At 32.0% G+C, this 22,118-nt stretch overlaps 1 protein-coding gene, 1 long non-coding RNA gene and 1 other non-coding gene across 5 annotated transcripts; 1 reads left to right on the top strand and 2 right to left on the bottom strand.

The window, feature by feature from the left end:
- Positions 1-7,911: 7,911 nt before the first annotated feature.
- Positions 7,912-7,993, bottom strand: TRNAS-CGA (transfer RNA serine (anticodon CGA)). Its single transcript has one exon. It is a non-coding gene; the product is annotated as a tRNA-Ser (tRNA).
- A 75-nt stretch (positions 7,994-8,068) lies between these two features.
- Positions 8,069-9,813, bottom strand: LOC105127153 (uncharacterized). Of its 3 annotated transcripts, XR_842558.1 has the most exons (4): positions 9,350-9,813; positions 8,605-8,906; positions 8,398-8,508; positions 8,069-8,288 (listed from the first exon to the last, which is right to left on the bottom strand). It is a non-coding gene; the product is annotated as an uncharacterized LOC105127153 (long non-coding RNA). The 3 variants fall into 3 exon arrangements; XR_842556.1 differs by having other exon boundaries at positions 8,398-8,906; XR_842557.1 differs by lacking the exon at positions 8,069-8,288 and having other exon boundaries at positions 8,379-8,906.
- Positions 9,814-15,565: 5,752 nt separating this feature from the next.
- LOC105127152 (ER membrane protein complex subunit 1) lies at positions 15,566-21,735 on the top strand. The gene is made up of 12 exons (XM_011028313.1): positions 15,566-15,774; positions 15,986-16,113; positions 16,232-16,294; positions 16,761-16,882; positions 17,270-17,385; positions 17,480-18,287; positions 18,608-19,339; positions 19,882-20,103; positions 20,174-20,269; positions 20,354-20,548; positions 20,659-20,772; positions 21,249-21,735. Exons 1-12 carry the CDS (start codon positions 15,674-15,676, stop codon positions 21,507-21,509), a joined length of 2,958 nt encoding a protein of 985 aa, XP_011026615.1. The 5' UTR covers positions 15,566-15,673; the 3' UTR covers positions 21,510-21,735.
- Positions 21,736-22,118: the final 383 nt, after the last annotated feature.

Genomic DNA, 22,118 nt, shown 5'->3' with positions numbered 1-22,118 from the left:
ATCATCTTTTGTATGTTAAGAGCTAGATATTTGTTGTCAAGAACATTTGGGAACACGGTGCAAACCGCGATCCCAAAAAATTAAAAAACAAATGCAACAAATTAATTTTTTTAAATATTTTTAGATTGTTTTGATAAGCTGATCTTAAAAATAATTTTTAAAAAATAAAAAAAATTATTTTGATGCATTTCAGCATGAAACGTTCTTTAAAAAACAACCACAACCACACTCCTAAATAAATACATAATGCAACAACCAACAATGAAACTTTCGTATATTGACCCTAGAGTATGTTTGGAAACGCGATGCGAACTATTTTTTTATTTTTTATTTTAAAAAAATAAAAAAAAATTATGTTTTTAAATTGTTGTGATGTATTGATATCAAAAATAATTTTTAAAAAATAAAAAAACTTTATTTTAATATATTTCTAAATAAAAAGTACTTTAAACAACCATCATTACCACAATCTCTTACAATCTCTTGCAACCCTTAGAGCAGCAAAAATGGGCACAAATCAAATGCAAAAGATCCATATTTTATATATTTTATTTAGTGATCGTGTAGCTTTGCTTGCATCCCCGAGAAAAAGAATAGGAAAGGATGGCTACAAGAAGGAAGAGCTATGAGTTATCAATCAATAACAAGTTTATTTCACTATCATAATTTTTAGATTTATTAACGGAATTTTTTGTTGGTATTTATACAATTATTTTTTTGGTAATTAATTTATCGATGAAAAAAAAAAATGAATATTAATATTTTTTATGTACGAGGAAGAAAAAGAAAAAGAAAAGTTATGTTTGTTGTTAAATTATAGATTTTAAGCTTTTTATTGGAGTGTATTATCAAGGGTTTTACCAATAGATAATTAAATATTAATATTTTTAATTATTTTATTGGTAATTCTATCTATAATATTTAATTTAAATTTTCAATTTAATCAAAAAAATTCATAAACCACCAAATATCACTGACAACTTTTTAATCTGTTTATAATACTTAATTTAAAATTTTAATTTAATTAATTTTTTTTAAAAAAAAAAGCCAAATAACACTAATGATTTTTCAATCCGTCGATGATTTTGTCCGTAAAAGATAGTAATTAACAATGCAATTAGAAAGTGAACAGTTTCAGAGCTCTCTAGAAAATACCAACGAAAATTTTTCATTAATGATTTTCTTTGTAATGAACATAATAAACAATGTTTAAGTTTACCAATAAAAATTATGTTGATAAAATCCATCGGTAATTTACCAACAAAAATATTTTTTTAGTATTTTTGTTTGTATTTCTTGATTTTCTAATAGTATTTACAACTTAGCAACATAATCTCTCTTATGTAGTCAAGCTAAGAAACCTAGATGTTAATTCCTAGTACTTAAATGATAAAACATAAAATTATAAATAAAAATTATACATAATTAACAAATCAATAGTAATTTGAAGATTTACGAGGAATAGGACAGAATTCATGGGATGAATATCTACCGGATGAGGCTGCACGTCTTTCTCAGCCACAAAAAGTATTCTCCAACACCAACTTATGCCTACCTTTGCGATAATTAAGAAAAAAAGTCACTTAGACTGAACACACAATTTCTTCTATTAGATCAAATGAGCAGGCACTTAACGTCACAAAATCTTAATATGTTATGGGAGGATTCATAGTAGTTTTCCATGGATAGCATATTTTTAAAATTAAATTTCTAGCCTAAATCTATATTTAAAAGGCTGAATAAAGAATGATAACCAAATGACAAAAAAATAAGGCTTACATTCATACTCAATATTTAAATGCTTAGCAGAATACCAAACTTAGATAATATAGAACTGGTTTATTGTCATGTATAACATTCTTGATTTTATCTATACGTTGAGCCCAAACAGATATAAGTTTTATGAGCTGTCAAATCAAATGTCATTGTATTTAGGTATATGCTGAGTTTAAATACACATTGGTTTAGTGAATTTTCAAACCCAATGTCCTTAGGTTCAACTACGCACTGAGCCATATAGATTTTATGCAAGCTGTCAAACCCAACGTCCTTGATTTCAATTACATGCTAAGTCTAAGTGCACGTGGATCTAGCAAGTTGTCAATCCAAACATCCTTAATTTCAATTACACGCTTAGCTCAAATATACGTGGATTTAGCAAGCTGTCAAATCTAATATCTTTAAGTTTAGTTATGCATTTAGCTCAAATAAACATGGGTCTTACTATCTGTTAGACCTAATATCTTTAAATTTAGTTACACACTAATCTCAAGTATATATGAGTTTGACAAGCTAATAGACTCATTGCTTATAGGCTTGGTATTGTGCCAAGTCTAAATAGCATGGACACAATCATTATAAACCTCATGTTAGGCTATAAAATTTCATTTATTTGTTTATTTTTATGACTTTTAACATAAAATATTAGTGCCAAGAATACTCATCTCTCTATATCCTTATATGTACAAACATTTTCCAATGCCTACCATATTTCCATCAACACTAATATTGTGTAAGGAATATTTGTTCATTAATATTAATATATATTATATAAGAGATATTTATCCCCTACATCATTAATGTTATCAAAAAAAAATAACACTTCAACCCTTAAATTCAAGCAACATGACAAAGTTTATTTATACTTCCTGAACCATTTAAGTCAAAGATTCATCATTTTTATTCTTGAAGTATTTATACTTTATAAATTCTCATATTTATCATACCAAAACAAGATCAAGCATTCTTATTCCAATAACATTCTCTAACTTGTTTTATTAAACCAATTTTATATAAATCCATACTATATTGTGTTATTATACTTTAACTAGAAAAAAAATAATGATATTTAAATCATAATCTTTTAGTTAATTAATAATATTCGAAATCATAATCTTTTAGTTAGTAAAAAAACCAGATTTAACTTTAAAACAAAACCATATTTAACTTAAAAGTTGAAATTGTTTGGTGAAGGTTGAGAGATGATTTTATATTATTCCAAAGTTATGAGATTCTTCTTATCAGCATTGTAAAAAACTTGTCATCAGCAAAATGGTTTCTGCACATTCAAGCAAATCATTCAATCGGAAAAATATCACAAGATGTAAATCAAAATTATAAAACAATTCCCAAATTTAATCTATAGTATTAATGTTAAGATCACAAAACTAACTTTACCCGCTCTGGGGAGTTCGGAGATCTTTATTAGGAGGTGTAGGCGCAAATAAGCAGCACTGACAGAACCGGAAAATTTTTCAGTTTCAACTGTCAAACCATCCTTATCAGAATCCAACAGTAGTTGAGTACTGTTTGGTGATCGGAATCTTTGTAGCTTCAGTGATTTTTCAACTGGTGAGATTGACGACAAGGCTTACTAGCTTGAAGATGATAATATAGGGAGAGTAAAGCACGTTTATTGTTTCCATCACAGAAATGTCTTAAAGATTTGTTTTGCTTTTGCTTTTGCTTTGCCAGAAGAAGAAGATGCTGGCTGGTCAGAGTTCCCAGCAAAATATGAATTTGATAGACAGAAAAGAAAAGGTAACCGTTTGTTAGGGCACGCACGGACCCATATGATGTTTAAAGCGTGCTTTGCTGGTTTGTTTCTCCTTTGTACGGACTCAAGTAAGCGTTTCTTTCTCCTTTTTAACTAGGGCAAATTACAGGCACGACTTCCAAATATTACTCCAGATTTCGATTTGGTTTCCATGTTTATTTATCATAATTTATTGATTCAATACAAACCAATTACGAGAGTGTTCAAGTTTTTAGAACAATATAACCCTTTATATAATAAAATTTACATGAACTGTGCACTTATTTATTTATTTATTGAAAGAAAATATTTAAAACGCTTTAAAATGTTCTCTATTATATATGTACTGGGAGCTAGCATATTTCTTTACCTCAAAAATTATGTTAAGGTGCTGCGATAATCTTTTATAAAATGAAAAAGAAAATATTGTAACTCAAATCATATACTTGATTGGATTAAATAAAATAACTTTATTTTAAATAAATGATAGAAAATTGACTAAATAGAAAAAAAATGATCATAATAACCTATAAGAAAAACCTTTTATCAAAAGAAAAAAATAATGTAGCTCGATTCCCAACTAATTAAATATAAAAAATAATAAAATTAGTTAAAAATAACAAAAAAAGTTATGGGTCAACTCGAGTTAACATGACAAACTTGTAACTTGAGTTATAAGGATCGAGTCAATTTAGGTTATAAGGGCTGACCAACCTAAATTAACTCACCAACTCCGCGATTTAGATCATGAGATCAAGATAGCTCGATAAAAAAAAAATCACAAAGCTTATTAAAAAAAAAAACTAATGTCAAATAATGAAATTGACAAAGAAAATAAGTAAAGAAAAAATTATGTCAACTTGCATTAACTTCTCAAACTTATGACTCAGGTCATGAGACTGGAAACACTCTATCTAAAAAATCCACAAAACACAATTCATAATCAATCAAATATTAATAGATGAGATTGAAAAATAATTATATAAAAGGATCCAAAACTAAAAATAACAATTCAAAAAATAAGAATTAAAATAAAAATAAAAAATAAATTAGACATTAAAATAAAAAATAAATTAGATGACAATTATAATTTTTTTTTATTGAAGGAAAAAATTGAAAAGAAAAATCAATTTAACAAAATGACCTCAAAAAACTATCAAAAGAATGAGAATCAAATTAAAAAAAAAATTACAAATTGGGATTAAAGGATGAAATAAATCAAAATTTTATTAAAAAATCAAGAACAAAAACTAGAAATAAAAAAATAAGGATCAAAATTGAAATTTTAGAAGAACAAAAACTAGAAATAAAAAAATAAGAATTAAAATTGAAATTTTAATAAATAAAAAAATAACTCTAAAATTTTAAATGATCAAAAGTAAAAGGAGGGAGAATATATAAAAAAAAAAAACACCACCAACAATAAACTCCTTCATCGTTGTCACGAGTCATCCCACCAAGAAATTGTAATTATTCTAATGATATGATATAAGGGGATTCTTGGATGCCAAAAGGCGCCACCTGAAGAGCACAGGTTGGCATGCCAACTATTTTTTTTTATTTTTTAACCATGTTTTATATTATTAAAATATTAAATTATATTTTAGCCAACTTGATTATAATGAAAAAATGTATGAAAATACTAAAAAAATTCATGAATGATAGTTTTAAAATTATTGCTCTCAAATGTATTTTAGTTGTTTCATTATGTTTTTAAAATACAAAAAAAAATATTTATCCAAAATTAATATAATAATAACTAATAAATTTTATAAAAAGATTTTATTATCCCCAATAATTATTTCAAAGATTTTTTGTGGGAAAAACAAAATTATCATTGTACTGTTATAGTAAATATTGTGTTTACTCATTATATGCAGTGTTTTCTAGGTACCTATTAAGTTTCGTTAATGTTAGTGTTATTTTTATATGTTTAAATTTTTGTCTTGGTAATTTTTTTATATAAATTGAACGTGATGAAGTTAAATATTGTTATTAAATCTACAGGACTGTAATTTATGTTTAATCGAATAAGATATTTATATAAAAAAATGAATTGGAATTAGAAAAGGTGAAAATATATTGTTGTTGACGTAAGGAATAATGTTATCTGCTGCAAGCATTAACCCCATATTGATGCAAGGAATGTTATATACACATATATTGTCTTTGATCTAAAATCCATATTTCATTAAATTTTTGATACATAACATGTATATATTTATATATACTTTGCATTGCATGCGTTATTCACTGAGTTCATGAGAATCAGCTACGATGTTTTCCAAGAAAGACAAAAAAAAAAAAAAGGAAAGAAAAGAAAAGGATATTTTTTTGTTTATCTGTATAATTATAATTCTTTTTTAAATAATTTTTTATGTTAAACTACATATTAATAATTTTTTTTAATTTTTTAAAGATTATTTTTTAAATAATTTTTTATGTTAAACTATGTATTAATAATTTTTTTTAATTTTTTAAAATTATTTTTAATATCAACATATCAAATTAAATGATTCGAAAACACTAAAAACATAATAATTAGAATAAATAAATAAATTTAATTTTTTTTTAAAATACTTTTAAATTATAAAGACAAACTGCACTTTTATCTTCTTGTACTTGTACTATTAAAATGACAAAGCATGATCGTATTTATATTATGATGACAGATATTTATGTTATGATCTATTTAAATAATTAATATTTTAATAATTTGATTATTATTCATTGATTTTCACAAAGTTTATGGTTAACTCATTGAAGGATAAATTTATTCTTTAAATTTTATATAATAATTTAAATTTTTAAATTAATTTAATTTTTAATATAATATCATATTATTAATGATTAAAAAATCATTAATTAGTCATTATTTTTTAGATCTAATTTATGAAAAAATCTATATAAATATTTCCCATTATGAATTGTATATATGAAAGGAATTTGACTTTCATAGTGACATATAATGGAAGAAATTCGTCTGGAATGTATCAAACTCAGTCCAAGCTCTGCACTCTTTTTAATTTTTCATGTATCACCTATCTAAAATATATTCTCAACAAGAAAACAAAAAATGACTAAGGATCTAAAACATGATTACCAAAACATAAGTAAGAAAAAAACAATCTAATTCAATAAAATTAGATACATGGCATGTGTCATGTGTCTGGATCGATTTCGTTATTACTGTGTTGAACAAGAAGATCACTGATGATTCGGATTTCGTTATTTTCTAAGCAGGAAAAATGTCTTACTAAGCACAACATGAAAGAAGGGAATTGATTCCTACTGACATGGAGGAGTCAAGATACATACAGAACTGATGATATATAGCTACTCATTCTCTTCGTTGGGCCGGCCATTTGCTTGAGCAGTTCTGATCATGTCAAAACATGAGATGACTTGAAAAGCTTCATGATATTCTTCAAGTCTCAACAAGAGGTAGCTAAAACTTCAAAAGGGCTCAAAACATGTCGAACATTCACTTTGATTTCAGAAACCATGCGTTCAAATAAAGGTTTTGAAGCCAACATGGCTCCGATGGCATGATACATGACCATGCAGACGAGTAGAGCAAACCCCAGCTTAAGATTTTCCTTTAGAGGCAGAGCGAACCGAGAAACAAAAGAGAGCACATCTTGAAGATCGATTATGGCAATGGAGAAGAGTGTGAGAAAGAATGCAAGTAATAGGGCATTCAAGATTGCAAAGATGATAGCTACTACTACACAAGCAATGAAACAGCCATAGAGCAACGCAAGGAGGATGAGGTCCAAGTTAGGCACCATACCACTAGCTAGCTAGTAATGCCTGATCAGATGTGGAAATTAAAGAGAAGGTAGATGGCTAGGAGTTGTGAAGAAAGTTTAATTCTCTAGAGGAAGAAGAGATGGGAATGAAGTGAGGAGCACTCATTCTATTTTGCAAGAAACAGATATGTGAAGTGAATTTTAGCACCTTTTTATGTTGTTCTGCGGAATTTCTTTCAAACCCAAAAAGAAAAGGATGCAAATAATATATAATATTGTAGTGTAAGATAGTGTTTACAAGAATGATATTGGTTGGTTTTTAAAGTATTATTTAAAAAAACATTAAAAAAATTGTTTTTAATATTACTATATATATAAAAACGATGTAAAAATATATAAAAAAATAAATTAATTTTAAATAAAAAATAAATAAAACACTATTTAGAATGATATTCCAAACGAAAGAAAAAAATAATAAAAGAAGAGGAGTGCCATATCGAGGAGGAATGTATCGTTTTTAGAGACAAAGAAAGGAACATATTCCTGGAATAGCTTGCGAGAAGCAAAATTATAAGAGTATCCAAACGACCAGTAGTTCGTCATAGCTAGGTAAAAGAAAAGAAGCGTCGACAGCAGGATTCGAACCTGCGCAGGCAAAGCCCAACAGATTTCGAGTCTGTCTCCTTAACCACTCGGACATATCGACATTTTGTAAATAAAGCTTCTTACATCTAATTTAAAGCTTCTTAAAACAATCTATTTATCAATAGCAGTTACCTGGTCCAATCACAACGGCAATGAAATTCTTGATCTCGCATGCAAATTCAATGTTTTTACTTTACAACCACAGTTTCCGAAGTTGCTTCCGGTGCACCTTCCATCCTTTGGGAGGGTGAAAGGTTGCACTAGCCCTTGACTTTTGTATTCATAACCTACGTTATCGCTCTCTTGAATGATATTCAAGGCAGAGTACAGAAGCTCGTTGCATCAATGGCATGTTGCTGCATATAAAGAAAAGAAAATTCAAGAAGAAGCCTGTGCAGTTGATCAGACACTGGCAGGTAACAAGTAAATTTCCCAAGATTGCTTTGAGTTTTGCACGCAGGATACCTTAAGCGTTAAAGAAAATACGAAAAATGTTGGGGCTGTGCTTGAACTCGAGGATGGTTTACACTTTCAACCATCCGTCCCCTAACCAGTTTGATTCTGGATGCATTCCGCCTGGGGCGCCAATAATTATCAGAAAATGTCAGTGACAGAAAGAAAAGAGAACAAGAAACAAATCATGAAGGCATAATACACTAGCTCAAATGTTACATGATGCATTTTTCTTCAAAGGTAAAAGGTATGTCCATCTCGTTAGACAGAATATGTTCATCCTTCTTTGCAGAGCACTTGAAATGCCAGGCGGCACAAGTTAAATCAAAGAAATGCTCCCTGTAGGTTATCAGTAAGCAGGAGACGGATTCCAGCTGAGGCTTGCTAACCAATCGGAGGTGATGTACTCCCTGGAATGTGAAATTGAAGCTGTAGATGCCAGGCCATGACTCCTGAGCAGTCCTCCAGGAAGCCTTCCATTAGGCTTCATCTTCCATAACTTGCTCGATAAATGTGCAAACCTGCAAGAGCAGACAAGTGGAGTTAATTATTGGAGCCAAAGCCCAGTATTAGTAGCGAATTGTTGGATGAAGAATGCGTCACATTTTTTCCAGGGAAAAAAAAATGAAACAAGACAAGGCTGGAAGAAAGAAGGATATGTCTTCGCTGAAGATGTGCTTGAAAATGTTTCTGGCCTTTATTGATTATCTTTATGGAGGGCAATGCTTTGGTCTGTATCACTATCACCCGATTAAAAGTATTTAGCCCATGATAGTGACAAATTTGCCAAAAACAAGCTTCATTCTTTTAGTATATTTTATCATTTTCATACCTGTAATAGCGGGAGGAGGAGGCCAGAAAATATACAGATTATTCATTTTTACTAGAGCAGAAGCAACAGCCATCAAGCTGCAATGTAGAGTACTGAAGGAATAAGATGAGAAGGAAAACAAGAGGTACTGACCTGGAAGCCATCCTTGACTATTTCAAGCTGCCTGATAGGTTCAGGAGTTGGACGATTTCATCGTTTTGGATCCCAAATGATGATACCATTGAAGGCAAACCCTGACATGTCAGCATGGAATCTCTGAAATCTTCTACTTGATTCATTCACATGCCATCCAATAGCTTGAGTTCCATTACAAATGGAGCCCCTCCACGAAATCTTTGTTTATGTTTACTGTTAACTTGGCCACTGTCCATGTTCATGAACCGCGGCAAGGAAAAAAGGCATGAACTCTCAACAATATCCAGAGAACCAGATAGTTATGTCATAACTAACATAGAAAGTCAAGAATACCTTCTGATTCAATTCTAATGAAACCACTGTACTCCATTAGAGAACTGAACAACCAGAAACCGTATCCATGATTTCAAACATACTGAGCACCAGCAAAGGCTGTGCAATATTTTCATAGTGAGTGCAAAATCACACAACAAAAGTCCATTCCCGACAATACAAATTCCAAAGGGAAGACAAATAAATAGTAGCATGGGAAATAGGGTGCGTAGTCTGTATCATAGACTAATAGTTACCTGATCTGCCTAGTTTGCTCAGAAAGATCTGCAGAATAAGTGCTGTCGTCATCTGCGAAGTGGACTATTCCATCAAGGCGATGGGTTTCAATGTGAGACAATGCGACATTCCCTTGGTGGGACACTTCGGTCTTTCATATCAGATAGGTTTTTCTTCCTGACAAGACGCCTATACATAACCCCAGTCCTCCTCAAGATGTCAGCCGCTTGTTCAGATTGCGACGTGATTTCCACAACTACCCATAATAGAGGAGGTTGAACCAGTTTTAATGTATGCACCTAACGATTCAGATAACAGGCTTGAAGTGGTCGAGCATGTGCTGGGGTCACGATGATCAAAAGCTTTTGAGACACCAGATCTTCATCTTCAGAGAGTGATAAGCTAATAGAGATATCATTAGAAATTCCATCCCTTAACTCCTTTTCCTTCGCTTGTGGCTCCAGTGTGGTATTATTCTCAAGTCCTACGCTTTCTGCCAATGTTGTTGCATTTCTTGTCATATCTTGATGCTCATTAAAGTTTTCAGTAACAGATACCACCTCAAACAAAAGAGCTCGTTGCTTTGACATTAAATTCACTGATAAATTCATCAAGACAATTCGGGTTAGTCCAACAAAACAAAACGAACGAAGAAATGGAAAGGGCTCTCTTCCAAGCTTGCTTGGGTTTTGACCTCTCCAAAGGTCTTGAAGATCAAACGCCATAAACAAAAGCTTGAGAATCTGACAAACCGAAAATTGATGGTAACAATCCACCAGAAGAGGGGTAGCTCTGGGAATAGGAGGACTTGGACAAAGGAGAAGCCACTTGACAGGCTTCCCCGTTTAATAAGGTTCCAGCTCTAGGCAAAGGAGACAGTGTTCTTATAGATGTCATCCAAACTAATCCAAAGGAATACCAACCTTGAGATCCACCTCCATACGATTTCGAATCAGTACTACAGTTGCTAGAAAAGGAGCATCCAAATCCACTTAAAGGCTCATTGTCCTTCCACCTGATTACGATAAATATAAGGTTTGAAAGCCGATAAAGCTGTTCTCTTTCATACGTTTGCTTATAATCTTAACAACTGTCTGGAACCCAAAATAGAACCTTCACTAAACACGCAGGGCCAAGCAAAAAAATCTTGGATTTGCCAAAATTTAAAACGTGTCTCGGATGTTGCAAAAAGTTTATGGAAACCAAAGTACATATGAGTCTATGACAACCCCTTCAAGCACAGCAATGCAACTTTCTTTTGCGATCATAAACGGTGTCATAAATAGTTAAAACCGAAACCCAAACATGCAGCTTTACAAGTCAGTGATCTACAATGAGCCTACAAAAAAAAAATCTTTACCAAAAAAACACAAAAACCAAAATTTCTACTAGCTACGTACCCTTAAAGGATGGAGATTGATGCTCAAAATGCTTGATATTAGTCACTTGAATGAAATGGGTCGTGAAATTACCGCAAAATGGGTCCTGGATCTTAGAAGCTAAAGACCACATTTGTTTTTCAAGATTTTACAAATACCCTGTTTTGGTTCTTGTTGAAAAGTCATTTAAAGGGTTTGATGTTTTCAAGGGTCGAGAAATTAATAGAGTGAACAAAGAAAGACTTGAATTTTGAAAATGGAATAGGATTATAGGAATACCAGTGGATTTGGACAAAGGTGTGAGAGAGTAATGGCGATGCCAAGGAAAGAACTCTCATATAAGAGAAACAACTCATCTTCCTTTGCACGGCTAAGAGAATGACATCATCTCCCTCGAACACAACCAAAGAAAATGACCCTTTTTCATCTTTTTTTCTCTTTTAGATAGTCAAGGAAAGGAGTTCAGCCACGAGAATGACCATGCTTTTAGATATGATTAGGAAAACAACCTTCTCTGCTCAACCAAAAGCATGACATCTTTTCTTCTTTAGCATGACAAATAGAATGACATCATCTTTTCTGGGCATAACCAAAAGAATCACCCTTCTTCCTTAAACTTGGCTAAAAGAACAACGCATCTCCTTTAAGCACGATAAAGAAAACGACCTATCTCTCTTGAGCACGATTAGGGAACAACCTTTCAAGACCCTTTTTTTAGACATAACTAAAAGAATGATCCTTTTTTTTTCAGGGCTCGGCCAATAACACAACTTTTTTGGATACGACTAAAAAAAGGACTCATTTCTTTTTGGTCTCACCTAGGCCGAACCCAATACACTTTGAGTAACATAAGTTTAGAAAGTTGTCGAAAGTAATATAATTTTTTTAGATTTAGGTGATATCCGGACCAGCTTGCGTGCACCACAATTAATATAAATGAACCAGTTTAGAAAGTTGCACCACGTAATATAATTGGTTTTGCCTAAAAAATGAGCATGGCTTCCTTCAGCATGGCAAAGAGACAAACCCGGCCCCTTTGTCGAAAGTAATATAATTTTTTTTAGATTAACGTGGATATCTAGACCAGCTTAAAAAGTTGCACCACATAATATAATTGGTTTTGCCTAAAAAATAAGCATGGCTTCCTTCATCATGGCAAAGGGACAAACCCGGCCCCCTTAGGCACAACCAAGAAAAGCGCCCATGTTTTCTTGGACGATCCACCTCCTTTCAGCTCGGCCGAAGAAAGGATCTATTGGTCTAGTTTAGAGTAATAGCTCATGCGCTCAACTACTTTGTATAATCTATTTTTTATACGCTCTTAGTTTTATAAAAATATCTGAATGACTTGTTATATTTATTTTTTATTAAATACTATTAATTTAATATAATAATTTAGTCATTTTTTAAAAAAAAGTAAAATTTATAAGTAATATGTATCTCATGAATCATTTAAGCTCTAAATTTATAATTTTTTTATTTTTAATATTTTTAATATACATATTTTCAAAGAATATTTTTCTAAAATATCGTTGTATCTTCTCTTTTTAAAAAAATATTTAAGTATTTAAGAGTTTCTAAATCTACAAAAATGGATATTTTCTAGGTTCCAACTAAGATATTCAAGGTTCAGTTCAGTTTAGACTAAAAAATAAATCTAACCAGTTTGATTTGGGTTTTTTTAAATAAAACTGGTAAACCTAAACCATTAAAACCTAATCAAATAATATTGCTAAAATCAAAATTTTCTCTTTAACCAATTTTCATAACATGTTTGATAAGATTTAGCCGTATAAGATCTGATTTAATACAAATATATATGTTCAAATACTTCATGTTCATGCAGGTCATCTTTTCTAGAACACTAAAAAAAGGATTCAATTAAGAAATATGTGAATAGATTGGAGGAGACCACTGAGATATTCCTTTTGTTATCTTTTTCATGCAAAGTCAGGTGGTAAAAACATAAGGTTTCAAATATTTACGATGGACATATGATATTAAAAATTACCTTTAAAGTTCAAAGAAAAAGAGAGAATCAAAAGGTGAAGCCAGGAAGATGGAGAGATAGGTTTGTATTCAGCTAGATAATGTAGGAAAGGAAGAATAAGATGGAGATGAGATGCAAAACAAATGAAAAGGAAAGGCTAGTAAAAAAGTATATGGGAATTTCCCACGAGTAATTTAACTAATTGATCTTATTAGCCAAGAATAAGAAGGAAATGAGATGCAAAATAGATGAAAAGAAAAGGAAGAATGGGAGAAGTATTTTTTGGCGGCGGCTCTTTGTTAGGGGTTGTGGGGGGTTATGCTAGGATTAAGTTAATTTGTACTCCTTTTTTTATATAGATATTAGGTTTTTTAGGTTAGATCGGTTCAATTTATCAATTTCAATTATAAAACCAAAACTTAACCTAATCGATTAGATTTTATGGTTTTGAAAATCGATTTAATTGATTTTTCATCTCAGTTTAGTTTTTTCAGTAAAATTTTCTTTGATTTTCTTGGTTTTCTTGGTTTTTTTGAACATCTCTAGTTTCAACCATCAGTCATATTGGCTTATCGAGCAACATTTACAGGCTACCAGACACCTTAGCTAAAAAAATAAATCAAATGGTTAGATCTAGAAAATTAATCAATTATTTAACACATAAATCTTATTTCTAAGCTACTTGGATTTTTGCCGGACATTATCATCTTGATACAAGCCTACTTTCTATTACATCTGTTGATATTTGATGTAATACTTTTAATTTACAAGTTTGTTCATACCTATATAACAAGGTATAAAATCATTTAAAAAAAATTATTACAAAATTACTTGCTCACTTACCATTTAATTTAGTTTCATAATTAATATTGTAAATGATGTTATTTTCTTTTCTCATCATTACCACTATTAAAAATTATTACAAAATTACCTATTGTTTTATTATCTAATTCAATTGTATAATTATTGTCATGAGTGATGATATTTTCTCTTTTTTACCTGTTGTTTTATTATTTAATTCAATTATATAATTATTGCCATGAGTGATGATATTTTTCCTTTTTATTGTCACTATTAAAAACTATTACAAACTTATTATCTACGTTAGTTATATAATTGTTATCATGAATGATATTATTTTTTTTCACTGTAATTATTATTATTACTACAATCATTATCATAATTATAACTATAATTATTATTATTATTATAATTATTATCACTATTATTATAATTACTATTATTACTTTTTATGTATTGTTGAAACATTACCTTTTGTTTTTTCACATAATTGAATCAACTAAGATCTTGGTCATAACGAAGTCGCCAAGTTGGCACATACATGATTGCCATTGCTTGTTGTAAGGCGTGGGTCTCGTTATAAAGAGTAAAATTAATGACCTTTGGTGCAAGTTTTTCTCTTAGCATAAATAGAAGAAAAACTAGTAATGTGTTATTTATGAGGAGTATCTCAATATAAATCATATATTATTTTTTTAATCTTGATTTTTATTTTAATGTCATCGACAAAAATAATGTTTGATATTGCATTGGTATTATATAATTTAAAATTAATTTATTTTTAGATTTAAATTAGAATTAGAAATGCTCCAAAAATAAAAAATAATATTCCAATAAAAAATGCTAATTAAAACATCATCGATGATGTTGTTTTTTTTTATATAGATATTTTTACACCAATTTTGGGAAAACTTTGAAATCAAAATTTAATATTCCAACAAAAAAAAAAATCAATTAGAACAAAATCGATGATATTGCTTTTTATTGATATTTTGACACCAACATAGAGTTGTGTGATGTCAGCTATCCAAAATAAAGATGAATGAAGGGAGGGGTTATGTTGGTCACTCAACCATGACCCGTTATGATCATAGTTTTTATGCTATCACCCATCAAGCATTGAAAAAAACGTTTCGTGGTAAACATCAAGAAAAAAAAAAACCGGAGACATTAAACAAATATTGGCATAATAGGGGATCAATCAACAACTTTTATTTAAGAGTAGAGGTACTTGATTAAATATTTATTAATAGTACAGGGACCAATAAAGGCCATAACTACTCATACAATCCAATAGACTAATTCGTTATTCGTCATGCTTTTAATATATTTTCCTCGTTATTCGTCATGCTTTTAATATATTTTTAAAAAATATATTATTATTATTATTAGATTATTTTATTTTAATATATTAATATAAAAAAATAATTATTTCATAACATTTTTAAATAAAAAATATAAACACTTTTATTACGAAATACGAACTCTAGCACTACCTTACAAAGCCGAAAAACCTCGGCTTCTCCTCAGATCTATCTCTCGCTCTTCCTCTAGAATAAAAAGAAGCGGAGAGAATAACATATCGCTTCTCTTAAGTTCGCCATGGCCATGGCGATTAGGTCTCTGCTTATCTTTTTATGTATCCTATCAATTACAGTCCCTACCTTTTCTCTTTATGAAGATCAAGCCGGCCTCATGGACTGGTAAGCTCCATTTGGCTTTCCATTAAATCGCTTCAATTTAGTAAAACTTGTTTAAAGTACCTATTCACTCAGTCCAAACTGAGCTGATTGCGTATTTTTTTGTTCTTTAATTTTCTTCTTCCCATACTATAACTTGTTAATTAATACTGTTGTTAGGTTGTTAGAATTTATTTTTTTGAATCAGTATTCAGTTTGATTGAATTGTGTTTAGGCATCAAAAGTACATAGGGAAAGTGAAGCACGCAGTGTTCCAAACACAAAAAACTGGTCGAAAGCGTGTTCTTGTTTCTACTGAAGAGAATGTTATTGCTTCTCTTGATCTCCGTCACGGCGAGATTTGTAAGTTTTTTTAATAGATTTTACCAATTCAGTCTTTCGTGTTAAATTTCACTGCAGAAGTGTTTTTTTTTTTTACTTTGTTTCCTATTTGTTATTTGAAGGGATTTGTTTTGTGCAGTTTGGAGGCATGTTCTTGGGACCAATGATGCTATTGATGGAATCGATATTGCCATGGGAAAATGTAATTATCTTATTGATGTTATGTGGTATTTGTTCTTGCTGCTGTGGAAGTGATATTTCCATTACATTTTTTGCCAATTTATTAGTAGGTTTGCTTGCTTATGTTTTTCAGCAAACATTTAGCATCTTTTCCCCCCTAAATACTATGTGAGGTTGCTTTCACCACTCGCTTTGTCATCGTGTGTGTCTTGCTAAACGAAAGAATTGTTAAGACTGCTTCAATTTTTATGTTGAGTAAAGGACTTGAGAGAAACAAAAACAATGGGTATACGTAACAGTGATTTGTATTATCCACTTAATTTATAATGTATTGAAAAACCACTTTGTGGTTGTGTCATATATTGAGCGTTGCTCCTTTTATTTTTATTTCATGTAGATACTTTTGCTTTTTGGTTTTCTGCTACAAGGCATGAAATTCAGTTATTGCAGTTATGTTGTTTTACTAATCGTCTATATTAATCTTTCAGATCTTATTACCCTTTCATCGGAAGGAAGCATTCTTAGAGCATGGAACCTTCCTGATGGGCAGATGTGGTGGGAATCTTTTCTTCAGGGACCAAGCAACTCAAAGTCATTCTTGTTCGTTTCGGTTAGTGATAACATATTATATATTTTTTTAAGCTTTTAATGAACATTATTTTATTGTCTAACTTAATCTTCTATACTCTCTCCTGTACTGCTGTGGTTTCTAATTCAATAGTTAATTAAGAAATGTGTGCTGTCTTCCTGCAAAATATAATCTTTTTTATTCCTCTTACCTTCATATATCTCAGATCATTGTGAAATCAGAAAATGCCATCCAATGGATCATAGTTTAGTTCCTCAATTGAAGTGTTATCTTGTTCTATGTTGTAGTCGCAATTCATAACACAATATCATCCCTAATCTCCTATCATTCTTGCAAACCTGCCCTCATATGTTATGCATTTCGGGATTTTCAAAAGAATCTATTGTTAATGAAGTTTCTGATCTGCAGACAAGCACGAAAGTTGACAAGGACAACACAATCCTTGTTTTTGGTAAAGGAAGTCTCCATGCTATTTCAAGCATGCATGGTGAAATTGTTTGGAAGGTGGATTTTCCTGCTGAAAGGTCTGTCCAATTTGATGTTTTAAGTTCCACATGTTGTTTTCTCAATCTAACCCACACCATGCAATTGATGCTATTGTGATCCCCTTGGTTGCAGTTTTGAGGTTCAGGAAGTAATTCAGCACCATGACAGTAATACAATATATGTGGTGGGATTTGCTGGTTTTTCACAGTTTGATGTATACCAAATCAATGCTAAGAATGGACAACTCCTAAAGCATAACAGCGCAGCCTTTGATGGTGGCTTTTCAGGGGAAGTTTCTTTAGTTTCAAAAGCCAAACTTGTGGTGCTGGATGCTGCAGGGTCAACTTTGTTAACAATAAGTTTTCAGAATGGAGAAATCAGCTTTCAGAAAACATATGTTTCAGATCTAGTTAAGGATTTCTCAGGGATGGCAGTGATATTACCTTCAAAACTTACTGGTTTGTTTGCTGTGAAAACCAATACGGCTACAACATTTATTAGCGTGTCAAGTGAAGGTCAGTTGGAGGTGGTTGACAAAATCAATCATGCAACAGTTATTAGTGATGCTCTTTCATTCTCAGAGGATCGACAAGCATTTGCTTTGGTTCAGCATGGAGACAATGACATTCACTTCAATGTGAAGCAAGGTCATGACTGGAATAGTGATTTGCTAACAGAGAGAATCAAGCTGAACCAGCAAAGAGGATTTGTCCATAAGGTTTTCATGAACAATTATGTCAGGACTGATAAGTCTCATGGATTTAGGGCTTTGATTGTGATGGAAGATCATTCATTGTTGCTGTTACAACAAGGTGCGATTGTCTGGAGTAGGGAGGATGGCCTTGCATCAATAATAGGAGTTACAACGTCAGAACTTCCTGTAGAAAAGAAAGGTGTATCTGTGGCCAAAGTGGAGCAGAACCTCTTCGAATGGCTTAAAGTATGATCTGATTATTTCTCACAAGTTTAACTGGCTTACTGAAGATGAATATTGCCAAAAATCGCTCTTTCAAGGCTTGAAATAGATTCTGGTTATATTAATCGAAATTCCTTTCTTTTTTCTCCTCCCTCAGTCACCATCATTTTTAAACTTCTTTATTTAGTAGTAGAGTGAGGGATCTGAATTATTGTTAGATTGCTTTTGTTCTGGTTGCATAGGCAATCATTGTTTGCTATCATATTCACTCCTTTGTTTGAAGATTCATCTCATAGACTTCTTCACAGACTGTGATTTTGACACATGATATTTGTTGTTCCAAGGGACACATGCTGAAGGTTAAGGGTACATTGATGCTTGCAAGTGCTGAGGATGTAGCAGCCATTCAAGGCATGAGGTTGAAAAGCTCTGAGAAAAGTAAAATGATCAGGGACCATAATGGATTCCGAAAGCTGCTCATTGTTCTCACTAAATCTGGGAAACTTTTTGCCTTGCACACTGGAGATGGACGAATTGTCTGGTCTCTCTTATTGAACTCTCTACGGCAATCAGAAGCATGTGAAAATCCAACTGGGATTAATGTATATCAGTGGCAGGTTCCTCATCATCATGCTATGAATGAAAATCCAGCTGTTCTGGTAGTTGGCAGGTGCAAACCAAGTTCTGATGCACCAGGAATATTTTCCTTTGTTGATACCTACACAGGGAAGGAGCTGAAGTCCTTTGGTCTTGATCATTCTGTTGCACAAGTCATTCCACTCCCGTTCACAGATTCAACAGAACAACGTCTGCATCTACTAATTGATACAAGTGGTAAAGCACATTTGTACCCAAGAGCACCTGAGGCTGCTGCCATTTTTCAACTTGAGTTTTCGAACATTTATTGGTACTCGGTAGAAGCTGATAATGGTGTTATTAAGGGACATGGATTGAAGAGCAGTTGTGATGGTGAAGTTGCAAACAACTATTGTTTTGGTGCCAGAGAAGTATGGTCCATTGTATTCCCCTCAGAATCGGAAAAGATCATTACAACCATAACAAGAAATTCAAATGAGGTAGTGTTTAGTTTTTGGTCAATTTTTTATGATTACCATTTCTTTCTGTCTTCAAAGATCTATTCACTTTACAATTTATTAACAGCTTTTGCTGGTTAGTCTTTAATTTTCAGGTTGATTGGGATTACAGAAAGCCTTTTAAATGAGACAAGCAAGCATCATTTCCAAATATTGCATTAGAGTTGTTCTATGAGGATATGGAATTCTTGGCTAAATAACCTAGTTATGTGCAAAATATAATGGATCTTCATTTAACCTCGGACAAGATGTTGGGATTATGTTAATGAAAAGGTTTTCTCAGGCTTTGAATTAGAAGCTGTGTTTTTCAGGCAACCTTGATACGTTTTTAGGGTCTAAAAATCACAATTTCTGTAGAGACCATTTCTTCTTGTTTCTTTATCAGAACCTCAATTTCTACCGTTCAATTTTGTTGTACTGAAGGTTTCGTTTGAAACTTCAGACACAACTTCAATAGGATATCTTGGTCTGCTAACACTATCCCATTATATGTTTAATTGAGAGTCTTCTGCATTTGTCTCCAGGCAGTTCATACACAAGCAAAAGTTGTCGCTGATCAAGATGTGATGTACAAATATATATCAAAAAATTTGCTTTTTGTGGCCACTGTCTCACCTAAAGCCAGTGGAGATATTGGATCAGCCACGCCAGAAGAATCACATTTGGTCGTCTATGTTGTTGATACTGTTACTGGTCGTATATTGCATCGAATGAATCATCATGGCTCACAGGGTCCTGTCCATGCAGTAGGTTTTGCCTTCCACTTTTCATGTTTTAAATGATATGCATTACCTTATTTGTTTTCATTTTTTGCAGGTTTTTAGTGAAAATTGGATTGTCTACCACTACTTCAATCTCAGAGCACACAGATATGAGATGACAGTTATTGAAATTTATGATCAGTCTCGGGCAGTAAGTAATCATTCTTTACAATCTATGCAATATTGTTTTTTCTTCTTATTCTAAACGGGTTTACTTTTGCAAATTGAAATTCAGGACAACAAAGATGTTTGGAAGCTTGTTCTTGGAAAGCACAATCTTGCTTCACCTATGTCTTCATATTCACGACCAGAGGTCACAACAAAGTCACAATCTTACTATTTCACCCATTCTGTCAAAGCGATAACAGTTACATCAACTGCTAAGGGTATCACTTCGAAGCATCTTCTTATCGGGACAATTGGTGATCAGGTTGGTTACAATCTGTTTACAAATGGAGGTTCCATTTTTGTTTCCTCTTTGTTTTGTGACAACATTTGTGGTTCAATTATTTTTATTTACTGTTATTTAATACTGTACAGGTATTGGCAATGGATAAGCGTTTCTTTGACCCTCGTAGGTCAGTTAACCCCACACAATCAGAGAAGGAAGAAGGAATTTTACCTCTTACAGATTCTTTGCCTATCATTCCTCAAGTGAGTTGCCTTATATCTTCTTCTCTTCCTTTACCCCTCCAGTCTCTGTCTCACAGTTTAATTTTTAATTTCCTCGAGAGAACACTGTCAGATTTCTGCTGGATCTACCTTCCCTGGAAGTGATCATGTCTGTACACCAAAAAAAAAAATGATATATTTTCATCTAGAGCTTGGAGTGATCCATTATTGGATCCTGTCTTGTTTTCCTCCTCCTATCTTCTACCCAAAATGGTTGTTTTTTATTTTTCCGAGGAAGATTTTGATTTGGTGAGCACGCACACACACACAAACAGTAGCTAACTTGATTCATGAGTTCAGCCCATGATAGAAGATCAGAAATCAAGCTGAATCAGGAAACTCGTGCTCTTCTCATTATGGAGCTGTTTCTTACTTTACAACTGCTTGCTTTTATTTGATGACTTCATTGTTTTTAATGTAGTTCGTTCACAAACTGATCTGATTCTTACTTCCTGCAGTCATATGTTACACATGCCCTTAAAGTGGAGGGGCTCCGAGGCATAGTGACAGTGCCTGCCAAGCTGGAGTCAGCCACCCTTGTCTTTACTTATGGTGTGGATCTCTTCTTCACTCGCCTTGCACCCTCAAGGACCTATGATTCTCTTACAGAGGATTTTAGCTATGCTCTTCTGCTCATAACCATTTTCGTACTTGTCGCGGCAATCTTTGTGACATGGGTTCTGTCCGAGAAGAAGGATCTCAGAGATAAATGGAGGTGAATTCTTTTCTCGATGGTCCCTGTAACCTAACAGTTTTCTTTCTTGTTTATTTCACACTTCGAGTTACTTTCAGTGGAATCAGATTAGGAGGTTCACTCCGAACGTGTAATGTTAATTTTGTAGCATTTCCCTATAATGGCATCTGGTTCTTGCCATTATTGCATTGGTGATCATGTAAATTTGACATTGCTAACGTCAGAAAATTGATATATTCCCACTCATATTAGCTGAAGCAAGTTTAGTGGAGGGAAATGCTAAATGGGTAGAAAAAGATTAATGGCTCTGAAAGAGAAAGCTGGTAAATTGGTTATATAAGAACGGGGAGCCTCAGTTCACTGGATTTTGGTAACAATTGTGGTTTCTGAAACTGGGATACAGAGATGGGCCATAGTTGCTCGAACGATTTTTGTAGTCTTGTTTGGGTCACGCCCACCTCTAGAGAGGCTATTATTGAAGCCCAAAAGACTTCGAAAAATTTTTGTAAGGTAGGAGGGTAGAATTTTTTTTTTGAAAATTAGCATAGTATCAATTTTCTTACGTTAGAAAATATTATAATTTATAATTTATGTTAAAAAAATATTATAATTTCAATAAAGATGACTTTAAAAA

The sequence above is a fragment of the Populus euphratica genome, unplaced genomic scaffold (genome assembly GCF_000495115.2).
Source record: "Populus euphratica unplaced genomic scaffold, PopEup_1.0 scaffold50.1, whole genome shotgun sequence".
Taxonomy (NCBI): domain Eukaryota; kingdom Viridiplantae; phylum Streptophyta; class Magnoliopsida; order Malpighiales; family Salicaceae; genus Populus; species Populus euphratica.
The sequence above is the reverse complement of the archived record's forward strand: the minus strand, read 5'-3'. Positions and strand labels throughout refer to the sequence as shown.

Coding starts and splice junctions, on each gene's coding strand:
- LOC105127152 (XM_011028313.1), top strand. CDS start 15,674: ATGGCCATGGCGATTAGGTCTCTGCTTATCTTTTTATGTATCCTATCA. Junction 17,386..17,479: donor GTGGATTTTCCTGCTGAAAG/GTCTGTCCAATT, acceptor CCTTGGTTGCAG/TTTTGAGGTTCAGGAAGTAA. Junction 20,773..21,248: donor CTTTGCCTATCATTCCTCAA/GTGAGTTGCCTT, acceptor TACTTCCTGCAG/TCATATGTTACACATGCCCT.